General features: G+C 60.5%; 2 protein-coding genes across 3 annotated transcripts; both read right to left on the bottom strand.

Moving 5' to 3' along the window:
* Positions 1–2,867: 2,867 nt before the first annotated feature.
* Positions 2,868–9,437, bottom strand: Ppp1r18 (protein phosphatase 1 regulatory subunit 18). Its single transcript, XM_004624336.2, has 4 exons — positions 9,425–9,437; positions 7,687–9,240; positions 4,028–4,238; positions 2,868–2,941 (listed from the first exon to the last, which is right to left on the bottom strand). The coding sequence occupies exons 2-4, from the start codon at positions 9,232–9,234 to the stop codon at positions 2,922–2,924; spliced, it is 1,779 nt and encodes a 592-aa protein (XP_004624393.1). The 5' UTR covers positions 9,235–9,240; positions 9,425–9,437; the 3' UTR covers positions 2,868–2,921.
* A 963-nt stretch (positions 9,438–10,400) lies between these two features.
* Positions 10,401–13,754, bottom strand: Nrm (nurim). Of its 2 annotated transcripts, XM_004624334.2 has the most exons (4): positions 12,422–13,754; positions 11,844–12,040; positions 11,009–11,185; positions 10,401–10,751 (listed from the first exon to the last, which is right to left on the bottom strand). In XM_004624334.2, exons 1-4 carry the CDS (start codon positions 12,552–12,554, stop codon positions 10,470–10,472), a joined length of 789 nt encoding a protein of 262 aa, XP_004624391.1. In that variant the 5' UTR covers positions 12,555–13,754; the 3' UTR covers positions 10,401–10,469. The 2 variants fall into 2 exon arrangements, with proteins under 2 accessions (XP_004624391.1, XP_023577747.1); XM_023721979.1 differs by lacking the exons at positions 10,401–10,751; positions 11,009–11,185 and adding an exon at positions 11,603–11,683 and having other exon boundaries at positions 11,802–12,040.

Raw genomic sequence — 13,754 nt, 5'->3', positions numbered from 1 at the left:
CGAGCGAGCTCAAATCTCGCAGGAGCGTTCCGGGACACGTTTCCGCTTCTGCCACCGCCTCCGCCGACTTAGGTGCTGGCGGTTCGCTCCCGCCGTCGTTCGGGAAGTGAGTGCGCGTGTTCCGCGGGCGGCGGGATCATCGCGAGGCGGGTCCGGCGAGCGGCTCGGAGAGACCTTGTGTCAGCAAGTCAGAAAGCGCTGAGGGACTCGTTTCTTTCAATGTGTGCTTTTATTTTTTATTTATTTATTATGAGTCCTCTTTACTTTTTTTTTTTTTAAACATTTATTTATTTGTGTGTGTGTGACCAGCTCAGCTCACCAGGGGACGGGGCTGGCCCGCATGATCGAACTGCAGTCCCTGTGCTTTGCTGAGCTTGTTCGAAGTAGGTGCTTTAGACCACTGAGCCATCTCACCAGCCCCTCAATGTGTGCTTTTAAATCTCATCCTAATGAACCCCTTTACGCCTCGTACTGACACGTGCTCTCAGCTGTTCTTCTGCCACAGGAGTCAGCCTGTAATTTACTTTTGCTGTGGGGTGGATTCAGGTTTCTGCCTCACACCCTGTCCTCAGCAGTGTGGTCTACACACAAGACTGTCTCAGACAGGTGAGTGAATAAACGTAAAATCTGACACTGTGCCTGGCTGAGATTCGGCTCTGCTTTGTACCTTTCTGATTAATTAGCTGTAAAGAAGGTGAAAGTGTGACTCGGGTCGGCGTCCACAGGAGGGCTCCTGACGTTTTGGATGCACTGGGGAACACCCACCCACAGCTGCTATCTCCCACTTCCTGCCCTGGCTTTCCTGGGTCTGCGCTGATTAGGATCTTTACTAATTAGGCACTAATTGAGGTCCTTGGTCTGCCTGTACATCCCAGTACACTGAGGACTTCTGACACCATTTAATTTATCTAGTGTATTTTGTGTTTCAGTAAAGTGGGGTTTGTTTGTTTGTTTGTTTTTGCGGAACTGGGGTTGAACTCAGGCCCTTGCGCTTGCCAGGGAAGCACTTATTCCACTGAGCCATCTCCCTGGCCCGGGGTATGCAAATCATACATTTATTTTATTTATTTATTCTTATGTATTTGATTGTTACAGGGTCCCACTTGGACTCATAGTGTTCCTGTTTTCAGCCTCCCCAGTGCTGGGATTACAAGCGTGGACCACTACACCTGGACTCTGTGGTTGGCTCAGCCTACCCTAGGGGTGGGGCTGGTGCAGCATGTGGTGTTGGGGATTGAACCCCCATCCCTGCGCTTGCCTAAGCAGGCGCATTAGTCCGCTAAGGTATCTCACCAAGCCAAGACAGGACTTCTTAGTAGTCTAAGCAACCTGCAATGGCAGGTTTGTATCCACTCATTTATCTCACCAGTCTGGAGAGCTACAATGAGCCCGGACCAGGGAGATGGCTCAGTGGAATAAGCGCTTCCCTGGCAAGCACAAGGGGCTGAGTTCAATCCGCGGTTCTGACAAAAAAGAAGTTCATCCCAAGCCAGGCGCCGAGGTGCACACCTGATTCCTGCACTTGCTTGCCAGGCAAGTGCTTCTTCTATTGAGCCATCTCCCTGGCCCCTGAGAATTCATTTTGAAGACAAACAAACAAACAAAAAACCCTCTAATGGGTAAAACATCAATGTTCTACATTTGTAGACTGAGATTCCTTGAACCAGGAAAAAAAAAAAGGTAACTATAAGTGGGGTGCAAAGCTATGGATTCTAGATGGTTCTTAACCTTTAGGAATACAAAATCCACTGTCAGAGGAGAACCTTTGGCAGGAAACTGCCTTTCTATACCACATTTTGCACCCATCTCAGATTTACTGTTTGTAATGTGGGATCTTCAGGCCAGTGTCCCGCGGCTTAGCTCCTGGATTGCTGTCACTCCCTGCCTGCCCCTGTTGCAGCCAGCTGTGCCTCTGATCTCTGCTTCCTGTCCTTACCTTGTCCTGCCCATTCCTTGTTGACTCTTGTTCTAGAATAATTTTGTCTGCCAGGTGCCAAGTTGGGGTGCTGCGGTGAACTCGATCAAAACAGGTTCTCTGCACATGTGGGGCCTGGTGGGCCCCTCCACTGCCCTTGTGCAGCCCTTCGGCTCCCTGGCATAATACCCACACACAGCTCCCAGAGACTTTTTTTTTTTTTTTTTGCGGAACCAGGGATTAAACTCAGGCCCTTGGGCTTGCCAGGCAAGCGCTTATTTTACCGAGCCATCTCCCCGCCCCCTCCCTTTTTGAGACAGTTCGCTGTGCATTTCAGGCGGCCTTTGAGTTCGCTTTGTAGCCCAGCTGACCTCCAGCTCCTAGCGATCCTCCCGCCTCAGCCTCCCCAGTGCCCAGACTCCCTGTAAGTCAGTGTTGAGTGCCTGGCTCCTCCCTCATCATTTCCCCTCCTGCAGTCACCAGCCTCCCCTCCTTTTCATATTTTGTTCCTAAAGAAGAAACAGCAGGAAAACTGGAGCGGACTCCATTTTATTATGTAAAGTTAAAAAAAACACAATTGGCCATTGACCGAGCGAGCGGCAGGGGAGGCAGCCGGGAGCTCCCGGGACCGCGCCGCTGCACTTCCGCTGTGCGCCGCTAGGAGGAGAATACAGCAACTCCAGCAGCACAGGTGAGACTCAGCCTTCCCTCTCGGAGAAACTGAGGCACAGTAATACTGAGCAAAGCAGGAGGAAGCCAAGCCCCGGGCCGCTCCCAGAAGGGCGCACAGCGGGCTGGGACGGCCCCCTCATGGTCGGCGGCAGGCCGGCTGTGACCCCGCCGGACACCGGCGGGCGTGCACTGCAGCGTGGGTGGGCAGGCGCGTAAACACGGGTGGCAGGGCGCTCCCCCGGGTGGGCAGCGAGGCGGCGCGGGTCGGAGCCCTCCCCCAGGCGCATCTTGGGGTCCGGAGGCCGGAGGTGGGCCACACTTGTGCTGGAGGTCGTCACCGCCGGCAGGACTCATCTGCAGGGGGAACGAGAGGGGACACTGAGCTAAAGCCCGGTGATGCCCCTGCCCGGCGGGCGCAGTCCCACAGTAGCGCTTTACATCTCGGACTCACCCACCAGTAACCGCGGCCTGTGCCGTCTCCCGACCTGCACTAGGCGTGCTTATGTCACTTAACTACTTATTTACTGAGCAGCATCTTCCCACATAGTCCAGGCTGGCCTGGACTCAGTGATCCTCCTGCCTCAGCCTCCCGAGTGCTGGGGTGACAGGTGTGACACCATCACGCCTGGTTGAGACATTGTTATGCTTTGTCTAATTTCAGAATAACCCCAGGAGAAGTTAAGTAATTTAATGTCTAGCTATGTTTTCTTTTGTTTTGTTTTGAACCAGGGTCTTGCTAGGTAGCCCACACTCGTGGCCTCAAAACTCGCAGTGAACCTCCTGCCTCAGGCTCTCAAGAACTGGCTGGAATTACAGGTGTGCGCCGCCATGCCTGGTTTGGTTCTAAATTCTTTACAAAAATCATCCTTTCGCAGCCAGCGAAATAGCTCGGCAGACTAAAGCGACTGCTTAAGCAAGCTTAGGTCAAGTTTAGGGACTGTGGTTCAATCGCGCACTACACGCCCCGCCAGTCCCACGGCAAGGGCGGGCTGAGCGACCACAGACAGAATCGCACTGATGTACGTCTTTAATCCCAGCTCCGGGAAGGCTGAATACAGGAGGATCGTGTGAGTCCGAGCTGCGTAGTGAGACCCTGTACCTAATAAATAAAACATTCATTCTTGCCGGCCGTGGTGCCTCCTTGTAATCGCAGCCATCGGGAGGCTGAGGAAAAGGATCGCGACTTGCAGGCCTGTGCAGCACTCAAGAAAACCAAGTAAAAAGAACTGCTCTCGTGCCCGCCGCCGCGGCGCTGAGAACGGAAGCCCGGTCCTTTCTCCCCGCCTCCTCCGCCCGGTGAGAGGAGCAGCGGCTCGCCCACCCCGGCGGGCGGCTCTGCCCACCCCGGGACGCCCGAGGGCCGGCTGGGCGGGGAGGGTTCCCGTGTGCAGGTCCCGCGCGCACGGTGACACCAGGGGGCGCCCTCGGCCCCGCGCTCACCCACGAGCAGGGCCTTGGTGCGCAGCCCGCCGCGCAGCCCGGCCGGCGGCTCCTCGTCCTCCTCCTCCTCCTCCTCCTCGTCCAGCGGGGCTGCTGGGGCGCTGGGCGCCACGAGGACCTCGGGCTCAGGGCCCAGCTCCTCCAGCACCGAGCTTTCCGAGGGGTACTGGTACGTGGTCTCCAGGGCCGTCTCGCTGAAGGAGATCTTGAGCTGCAGAAGGGGAGGGGGACAGGTGTGCTCAGCAGGCCGCAGGGCGCAGGTGGCCTGGGGTCGGGATCTGCAACCCGAGGCTTTCCCCTCCCAGTCCCTTCTGGGATCCAGCTTTGCTTTCCATGCAGTTTCCCAGGCCTACATTCCTATCTTAAAATCGTTCAGTGCCCACGCAGTGGTGCATGCCCACAATCCTAGCACTAGGGAGGCTGAGGCAGGAGGATCTGTGCGAGTAGGAGGCCAGCCTGGGCCACATAGTGAGGCTGTCTTAAAAAACAAACAGCAACAACAAAAAACAAAAAGACAACTTGTGGGCACCTTGGGGTGTCCCAGAAGTGAACAGGAGCCAGCTGTCTGGAGAGGAGTCTTGCTGGGACGGCCGCCACAGCCCGTCCCCTCACCTTCCCAGTGGGGGCTCAGCCCCCAGTTTAGCGAGACAGGAAGCCCACAGGCCTGGGTGTGCTGCAGCCCAGCTGTCCTCTCACCAGCCGCCTGCTCTGCCCTCTGTGGAACCAGGCAGGGGCAGGGCAGGGGCAGGAGCAGCGTGGGATTAACTCTGAGCCTCAGGGATTAGGAGGTGAAGGGTCCTAACAGACTGCTGGGCCTCCCAGGCGTCTGCTGGAGGCCAGGCAGGCAACCTTGCACAAAGCGGGCTGGGACGTGTTGGGCGGGCTCCAGCACTGTTGCTCTCTCCAGCCACCACCACTGGCCGGGGTCCCTTGAATGTGCGTGGGCCTCCCACCTTGATTCTGCTGGGCCCCGCCTGGGTCACTTCCTCCAGAGACGCATAAGGCCTTGCCGGGTGCCTGGCTCTGAGCCTGCACACCTCAGCCCTGGGCCTGCTGACCCTCCAGGCCACGCAGCCCTGCTCCCACAGCTTCCCATGATCACATTCCCCGTCCCCGTCCCTGGGGAGGAGGACAGCAAGTTTAAGGCCAGCATGGGCAATTTTGGAAGGTAAAAAGAACTGAAGAAGTCAGACATGCTAATCCCAGTGCTAGCACGCTAACTAGTTAGAGGCTAACGAAGGCAGGAGGATTGTTGCAAGTTCAAGACCAGCCTGGGCTACAAAGTGAGCTCAAGGCCAGCCTGAACTGCATAGTGAGACTGGCTCAAAAAGACAAGCAAAAAACTGAGGATGTAGCTCACTACAGATAGCCCCCAGGCTCAATCCTCAGGATCACACACAGCTGTAATGTTGCATGAAACATACTCAGCCCTCCCATGTCCTTTTTTCGTTTTTCTTTTGAGATAGGGTCTTGTTGTGCAGATCAGGCCAGCCTTGAACTTGCAGTGAACTTCCTGCCTCAGCCTCCCAAGTGCTAGGATTATAAATGTGCAACACTATGCCTCCTCTGGTATACTTTTAGGTGAACTCTAAATTACTTACAAGGCTTGGCACCGTGTAAGTGCTATACTGTGTAAGGCAGAACGACAAGAAGTCTATACATGTTCAACACGGCCATGACTTTTTTTAGGTTTTACTATGTAGTCCAGGCTAGTTGGGAACTTGCTAGTAGCTCAGGCAGACCTCACCTTGCATTTTTCCTGTCTTGGGGGGGGGGGGTCTGTCAGTCATTTTTTTTCTTGGAATATCTCTGATTCACTCTTAGTTGACTCCACTGATCTGGAACCTTCAGACGGAGGACAGCTGTCCTTATCCGCTGTCCAGGGCCTAAAGTAAGGGTCTGTCCACAGCTCAGATGAGGTCCCAGAGGACCCTGGCTGTAAGGGCCGGGCTGTGTCCTTGGAAAGGCAGGTGGGACCCGGTGACAGCAACATGGCCCACAGCCCCACTGACTCTGTGACGGACACATTTCTGGGCCCCTTCTCTCCAGGGTCCTCTTTGGAGTATCTTTGTGGCCCCCCCAGCCTCTCTCTGGCCCCCACCCCATCTTCTGACGGAGCTGCTCAGGAATGCACAGCCTGCGGGGGTGGGGAGTGGGACGGGAGCTGACTCACCCGCTTCTGCCACCAGCTATATAAGGTCACGGGCTGGGTGGGGAGGGCGCGGCCATGTGCCCAGGACTGCTACATGGCTAGGTCTCCCCTGCGGGCAGGGGCGGGGATGCGTCTGATGTCCAGACAGGAGCAACTAGGATGCTGCAGTACGGGGGCCGAGGCCCTAGTGGGAAGGCAGGGAGCACAGGGCTGGGTGGGGAGCCATGCCGCTGCGCCCCAACCCCTGGGGCCGCTTCCTTGCTGCTCACCACATCCTGAGCACAGTTCTGCCAGGCCTGAGGCCCGGAGTCCCCCACGAGCCCAGCCAGCCTTCCGGCCCCCACCCAGGCTTCCTGTTTGGGCGATCTGCTTCCGGCCGTACTCACTGACCCAGGTATGGTCTCCAGCAGTGCTCCCTGCTGGCCAGCAGCCCCTGGCCTTGGGGCCCCAGCCTGCAGCCTTCCTCTGCTCTTTCCCTGAGCCAGCACCGCCGCCGGACATGACTCCCAACATTACCCAGGAGTTTCCTCCTACCTCCCACCTGCCTGGCCCTGGGGCCTCGGTGTGGACCAGCTTCCCAGGGCAGGAATTTAAAAGCTGCTGTGAGATTGAATGAGGCTCTTTACACGTCTCCTTAGTCCCTGTGATTTCCACCAGATGCTGAGGACACGAAAGCCAAATCTGGGGCCAGGAACACATGGGATGAAGGGCCACAAGGTGCCCAGCACCCACAGCTCCAAGGAGGCCGAGGGCGATGGAGGAAGCAGACATCTGCTCACCCCATCCCTGGCCGATTGTAACCTCTGCCCACTGTGACGCCAGCCCTGTCCCCACTCTCAGCCCTGTGCCTTCTATTTTCTACCCCAAGAGGAGGGAGATGCAGGGTGTCGGGAAGGAAGGGGAAAGCCAAGGGCTGGGCCTGGACTGGGCCTTTGGGGGGAAGTCCAGGGCGGAAGGACAGGGCAGCGGGTGGGGGACTGGGAAGAGAAGGCTCCTCTTGTCCCTGGAGAGGGCATGCATGCACTGTGTGCACCTCAGTCCAGCTGGGGGTGCGACCCCAGGGTCACCCACATCAATCGGCTCTGTGTGCGCCTCTGCCTTGGCTGCTTGGGGCTCAAAAGCCATGTCTGTGCTCTCTGGCAGCCATCCTGTGGGGCCTCTCCCTCTGTCCCCAACGTCTCCACTCAGGCGACCCTCCTCCTCCTTGGGCTGGCAAGACCCCTACCTGCCTCCCAGCTGAGGCCTCAAGCCCTGCACCTCCAAAGCTGCACCTGAAACCAGGAGCTGTCACTGTGCGCCTCCTGCCAGCCGGCCTGGCACGCCCAGGCACACCCTGAGGATGACCATCCTGACAGCAAGGCAGAGGAAGGCACAGCTCCCCGGGCAGGCGGGGGTGTGCCGGGAGGTGGCTGGGCAGAGAGAGGACAGGGGAGATAAGCACAGAAGTGGAGGTATTGCAGAGAAGGGGCAGGGGGCTCCACGCAGCCTGGCTTGGCCGCTCCCCTACCTGTTTGTGGTGTCTCTCGGGAGACCCCTTGGCAAGGCAGCTGCGGCTCAGCCGGAGATAGCCCCCCAGAACCAGGATCTCCTCAGCAGTCGGGTAGCGTTTCTTCCCAGCGCCGGGGGCTGTAGCCTCGCCTGGGGCTGGGCTGGCTGGGGGCACCGGGCGGCGGGGGGTGACCGTGAAGGTGTGTCCACTGCGGCGCGGGACCCCCACCCCCGGGCCTGCCTTCACCCCGTAGAACAGGCGGTTCATGAGGGGATCCCCCGACGGCTGGGGGGCAGCCGCGGCTGGGGGTGGGGGCTGCAGCACTGCCACTTCCTCTTCCTGCTGCTGCCCCGGGCCTGCTCCGGTCCCAGCGTCCTCTGGTGGCAGGGGGGCGGGCGTCAAGCTGCTGTCCCGTGGGGCTCCGGGAGGCCCGCTCTGAGCCCCCTCCTCCTGCTCCTCCTTCTCGGCCTCCTGGGCCTCGCCTTCCCCAGCCTCCACACCCTGAGGCTCCAGCAGCTGCTCAGCCAGCCCCAGTGGTCCTGGTTTCGGGCCTGATGTGTCTGTGTCCCTGGTTGTCCAATCTTGAGCTGCCCCGGAGCTCAGGGTCCATGTCCACCCCTCGGTGGACCGCAGGCCCCTCCCTCTGTCCTCCACAGGGCTGGGCCTCTGTTCTGCCGTCTCCACACCTCTGGAGATGCTGTCCTGAGGTTTCCTGCTTGGGGTATCTGGGGACCCCGAAATCTCTTCTGGAGCCACCCACCGAGCTGGGCTCTCTTCTCTCCCCCCACACTCCTCTCCACTGTCTCCTCTCTGTCCTGCGTGCAGCCTCCACTCTGCCTTCTCCAGCTGCACCACGCTCTGCTCCCGGGCCTCTCCGAGGCTGGGCCTCCATGTGCAGACCTCCGCCGGGCCCGGGTTCTGGCTGCCGCCCTCCCTCGGGCCCAGCCTCCTCTCTGTCACCTCACTCCTTCCGGGCTTTTGCTCCGGAGTTTCGGCGGGGCTCTGCCTCCACTTCCGAGCCTCGGGCAGCCTGGAGTTCGGGTCTCCTCCCTCTCCCGGGCTCTGCTTCCAGTCTCGGGCGTCCAGAGGCGTGGAGCTGCACTCCTGGGTCGTCCCAGTCCCCAGCCTCCTCTCCCTGGCCTCCCGAGGACTCAGCCTCTCTTCTCTGGCCTCTCTTCCCTTGAGGTTCTGGTCTCGTGGCTCTCCCAAGCCGGGTCTCCTCTCTCGGGGATCTGGCGGTCCGTGCTTTCTCTCTGCGAGGAGCTCTTCATTCCGCTGCTGCCGCTCCTGCCGGATGAAGCGGTTCTGGTGCACCGGCCCAATGGCCTCCAGGAGGACGGCAGACTCGTCTGGCTCGGGAGGGCCGGGCTCCGCCTGCCCGGGTCCAGGGCTCGGATCCCCCGGGCAGAGTCCGAGCTTGGCGCGGCGCCGCTCCAGGAGTCCCCGCTTCCAGGCCGGCATCTGGGCCAGGCGCTCCTGCTCCGCCTTCCCCCGGCCGCGGACCGCTGCCTCCTCCTGCCGGCGCCGGGCTAGCAGCTGCCGCTTCCAGTCCGGGACGGCGGCCATGGCGAGCTGGGAGTGCGGGCAGGCGGGAACGGTGAGCGCGCGGGGCGCGGGGCGCGGGGCAGGCGCCGAAGTAGCGGGGCGCTGGGGGCCGGCCGGGCCGCGGAAACTCCCCGGACGGGACTGCCGCCACCCGCCCTCGTCCCCGCACAAAGGGGCGCTGGCCCCCGCCCACGCGCGAGCCCCGACTCACCCCGCGGTCCGAGGGGGAGGAGGAGGAGGAGGAGGAGGAGGAGGAGGAGGAGGAGGAGGAGGAGGAGGAGGAGGAGGAGGAGGAGGAGGAGGAGGAGGAAGGGGAGGAAGGGGAGGAGGAGCAGCAGCAGCAGGAGGACCCGGCAGCCGGGCCGGGCGCGGCCGGCGCTTTGTGCCGCACAATGGGGCGGGGGCGGGGCCTCGGCGTCCACGCGCGGAATCGGCCGGCTGCTGCTGCTGCTGCGGCCCGCGCGGCCAGGGCGCGGCCGTGACTCAAGGCCTCGGGGGACGCGGGCGGAGGCTGCAGCTGTCTCGGGCCGGGCCCGCCCTTCCCATCGCGCCCGCCACACCGCCTTTGTTCCGGGCCAGGGGCGCCCGCGGAGCCGCGGCCGGGGTCAGGTCCTCCGCTCCGAGAGTTCGGGGTGCGGCGCGGAACGGGGGTCGGGGAGCGGATTGGGCCGCCCAGGGGAGGAGGAGGAGCCCGGGGTGGGGCTCGCCCACCCTGCCGAGCTTTCCCCAGCTGTCCGCAGCTGGAGAGCCGAGCCGCACGTGGGAAGCCAGGCTGCCTTTCACTTCCCGCCGCGGGAGTCTCCGGCAAGCCCGCGACGGCAGCCCCCGGACGGGCCCTGAGGAGGGCCCGCGACGGCGCGGGGACCCGCGGGGGTCAGGGGTCCACACCCTGAGCACGGTGAGGGCACCGTCAGGCCCCCTTCCTGAGGCTGACGGCGAAAGGCAGGACGGAGACACCGAGGTGGACTCGAGCGGCGTTTCTCGAGCAGCCCGTCGGGCCCAGGATTTGGGCTGCTGCCCCGAAGCACCAATGCTGGACGCTAAAGCGAGTAATTTTTGTTTGTTTGTTTGTTTTAATTTTTAAAAGTTAAAAAGAAAAAAATTTAAAAGTCAGCGTCTTGCAGTGCAGCCCAGGCTGGTCTGGAGTTCTCGGCCATCCTCCTTTCTCAGCCTCCCGGGAGAGCTGGGATTACAGGTGTGTGTGGGGGGAGCCTTGGACTCCGAGGAGGGAGAGGAGGAACAGGGCTTGTAGCGCCTCACTCCTCCACCCCATCCTGGGGCTGAGAGAGGAGGTGGAGTTTCCTTTGGAGCTGAGCCCGGAGGTAGTGGAGGTCTTGCTGGTCCAGCCCGTGAGCCAGGCCCAGGTAAAGGGTAAGGAGGAGGGCAAAAAGCAGGCGGTCGGTGCTCAGGGTGGGCACCACCCACAGCACTGTCAGCAGCTCCACGCACACCGGGTGGCGCAGGTGGGAAAAAAGCCGCAGGGCCCGCGGAGACTTCAGGGCGAGAGGCTCACCCAGCCCCAACACATGGTAGTACACCTAGGGAGGGAAAACAGCGTGGACCGGCGTCCCACCGAGCTGCCTCTCTCCTTTCCCAGGCACGGCCTCGCGAATCAGACCCGGGAACCTTCCTGAGCCCTGGAGCCCACGAGTGCTGGCCCCTGAGGGAGGCTGAAGGGAGACCCCTTTCCGGAAAAGGCCAAGAGGAACAGAAAGTCCGGGAAGGAGGAAGTAAGTCAAGGACCCATGGGTAAGGCTTCCAGACAATAGTCCCACGCAGGGACCTGGAGCCTCACCTGCTTAAGGCCCATGAGCTCAGCGTAGTCAAAGACGAGAAGAATGCTGAAGATGAGCAGCCAGGAAATGACGTGGAGAACGAAGCAGAGCAGCGGCACCCAGGTGGCCCATGGCTCCGCCCGAGCCTCCCACAGCACCGGGCCTCTGGGCACGGCGTCCCAGTTCCGCATCAGCAGCTGGGGGAGAGAGGAGGCTGGGTGGCCATCGAGCACCCTGCCCCTCTGCAGGGGCCCGGCCTACATCAGCCTACACATCCGCCCCTCTCTGCAACCATCACCCATAGTTACTGTGCGAAGGTCGCTGGGCAGAGTGAGGGGAGCTGTCCGAGGGTCTAGGCTAAACGGCGCGCCTCTGAAGCCACCCTTGGGGGAAGACTGGCAACCTGGCAGCTGGAAACCTCTCCCTAGATATATCTAGGGAGGTGGTATGTAAGAAAGGATAGGACTGAAAAGGAGTTGGGCGGGGATCTCGAGGCCAGGCTGCATAAAACAAGTTGCAAAGGTGCGCGTGCACATCCTTGTAGGAAGTGACAGGCACATTTTTCCCCCTCTTTTTTCCTGAGACAGCCTTTCTCTGTATTCTAGGTTGGCCTTGAAATTGCTACACAGCCCAGTTCAGGTTGGCTCTAATTCTCGCTCACTCTGCCTCAGCCTTCCCAGTGCTGGGATCACGGGCTTTGGACAATGCTTGCTAAGTACTAATGATAAACAGGCTATGTCCTGTGGAGGAGTGGAAACTGGGATTAACTCCCTCAATTCTTATTCTCCATACTCTGCCCCTCCAACCTGGGGCGTCCTTCCCCAGAGTTTTTCTCTGCGTCTCAGGGCCTCATACCTGCAGGGCCAGGGCAGTGCATGCCACATACACAGACCTCTGGAGGACCCCAAAGTGCCGGGATGTCCATGCCTTCACTGCTTCGGTGGCCATAAGGCTGTGCTGCCCGACAAACAGCAGGAGAAGCCCCAAGTCCCAAGCCAGGGAGGCCAGGACAGTGCGGTCCTGCAGGGCTGTAAGCCATCCCTGGCGGGGACCTGGGCAATACAGGGAAAGGAACGAAAGGTCAGGAGATAGATGGAACTTTGCCCACCTTGCTTGTGTCCCTTAATGCTTCCTAGGGCCTCCATTCCATCCCCCTGCTGTGCTTATTGTCCTCGAAGTCCCAGACCTCCTTCAGGCCCGAGGAGGAGGACTCAGGAAAATCCGCGGTGGACAGTCCCAGAAAGGCGGCTGGAGGCCCCTCTGGCAGCCCTCTTGTTCATGCCTCAAGCTGCCTTATCCTTGGCTGCCCGCCTGCACATCCTCCGCGGTGCCGTGGACCTGGTCGCACCTCCGGCCCTCTCCCGCTCAGCTCCGGGCAACGCTCCGTGTCATTTGCCCGCCTCGCCGCCCTGCACTTCCAGCACGGAGCTCACCGGGGCCGACAGCCTGCGGGGCCCCTCCGAGGAGCGGCCGCAGGGACGCGAAGCGCACGAACTCCACTCCGGTGCCGAAGGCCAGCACGAAAGAGGCCAGGGCAGCGGGCACCAGCAGCAGCGCGGGAGCCATGGCAAGGGCGAGGACGAGAATGAGAGGCGGGACCCGGGTTCCCGCTACCGAAGACCCTGCCCACCACGGGGCGGGGCCTAACTGGGGCGGGGCCTGCTCTGCAGGCGGGGTTCGCCCTCAAAGTCGGGCTTCCTGGCCGGGCCTGGCACACCGGCTCCCAAAGTCCAGCCCTGAAACGAACATGGGATCCTGGAGAGCCGGCGCGCTGCGCCCGCCCGCAGCATCCCTGTGGGGCCGAAGCCCAGTTTGGCCAGCGTCCCACGGAACTGGAGCCAGCGCTCTCGCAGTGACATAGAGCTTAACTGAATCCTGGCTTGGAAACTGCAGACATCAGAGGGCTTGTGGGCTAGACTGAGAACCCAGCTCCGACTCCTACAAAATCGTGTCTTGAGAGACAGACACACAGAAAGGCTGTCTTTGAACTTACAGTGACCCTCCTGCCTCAGCCTTCTGAGTGTTGGGGCTACCATGCCTGGCTAGCAGTATCTCATCAGAATTAACGATCAAAGAGTTAATCAAGGTCCTGGCTACAGTAGCTGTGGATTTACAGGGACCTTAGATACGAACCTAACTCCCTCAGCTCACAAAAGAATCTTAAGCCCAGAGATAAAGAAAATCGCCCCAGGTAAGGAAGCCCTACTCCTGCAGCCCATGGGGTGAGGAACTGGCAGTGGCAGCCCTGGAGGCCGGGAACTCCTGCACCCGCTGTGTAGACCTTCCCCACAGGGTATTTTCCTCAATTCACTGGGCACCCTAATTCTGGACCTTGAGAGCTTGTTTGGCAGTCTTAGCAGGGAAGCTCAGCTGCTTGTGCACCCTGACCATGGAAGCAGCCCCCTCTCGGGGGTGGGCTTCAGCTCCTGGAGGGACACGCGTGGAGCTGTGAGACCCTGCCCAGCTGCCCCTGGCGATCAGTGGGCTGGGAGATGTTACAGCCAGATCACTCGCACATCCTCACCCTGCCACACTTCACAGAGGAAGCCTGGATACACTGCTGCCTTCATCCTTGGGGCTCAGAGGCTCGCCGCAAGCGTGTGCACCACCAGCAGGCGAGGCATTGCAGTCTCCTACTCTGCCTTCCTTAAGCTCCTCTGAATTATCCTCTGCTCTTCATTTCCACTGAACCACAACCAAAGAGGTCTTTATTACACAAAACTCTCTTGTACTGGGAATTAAATCCAAGGCCTTTACGTTGTGTTA

The sequence above is a fragment of the Octodon degus genome, unplaced genomic scaffold, assembly GCF_000260255.1.
Source record: "Octodon degus isolate 3935 unplaced genomic scaffold, OctDeg1.0 scaffold00005, whole genome shotgun sequence".
Lineage (NCBI taxonomy): Eukaryota > Metazoa > Chordata > Mammalia > Rodentia > Octodontidae > Octodon > Octodon degus.
Note: the sequence above shows the minus strand (reverse complement) of the source record. Positions and strands in the feature narration are given on the sequence as shown.

Coding starts and splice junctions, on each gene's coding strand:
- Ppp1r18 (XM_004624336.2), bottom strand. CDS start 9,234: ATGGCCGCCGTCCCGGACTGGAAGCGGCAGCTGCTAGCCCGGCGCCGG. Junction 4,239..7,686: donor CCGAGAGACACCACAAACAG/GTAGGGGAGCGG, acceptor CCCCTTCTGCAG/CTCAAGATCTCCTTCAGCGA. Junction 2,942..4,027: donor CACCAAGGCCCTGCTCGTGG/GTGAGCGCGGGG, acceptor TTCCCCCTGCAG/ATGAGTCCTGCCGGCGGTGA.
- Nrm (XM_004624334.2), bottom strand. CDS start 12,554: ATGGCTCCCGCGCTGCTGCTGGTGCCCGCTGCCCTGGCCTCTTTCGTG. Junction 12,041..12,421: donor CCCGCAGGCTGTCGGCCCCG/GTGAGCTCCGTG, acceptor TGTATTGCCCAG/GTCCCCGCCAGGGATGGCTT. Junction 10,752..11,008: donor AGCTCATGGGCCTTAAGCAG/GTGAGGCTCCAG, acceptor TTCCCTCCCTAG/GTGTACTACCATGTGTTGGG.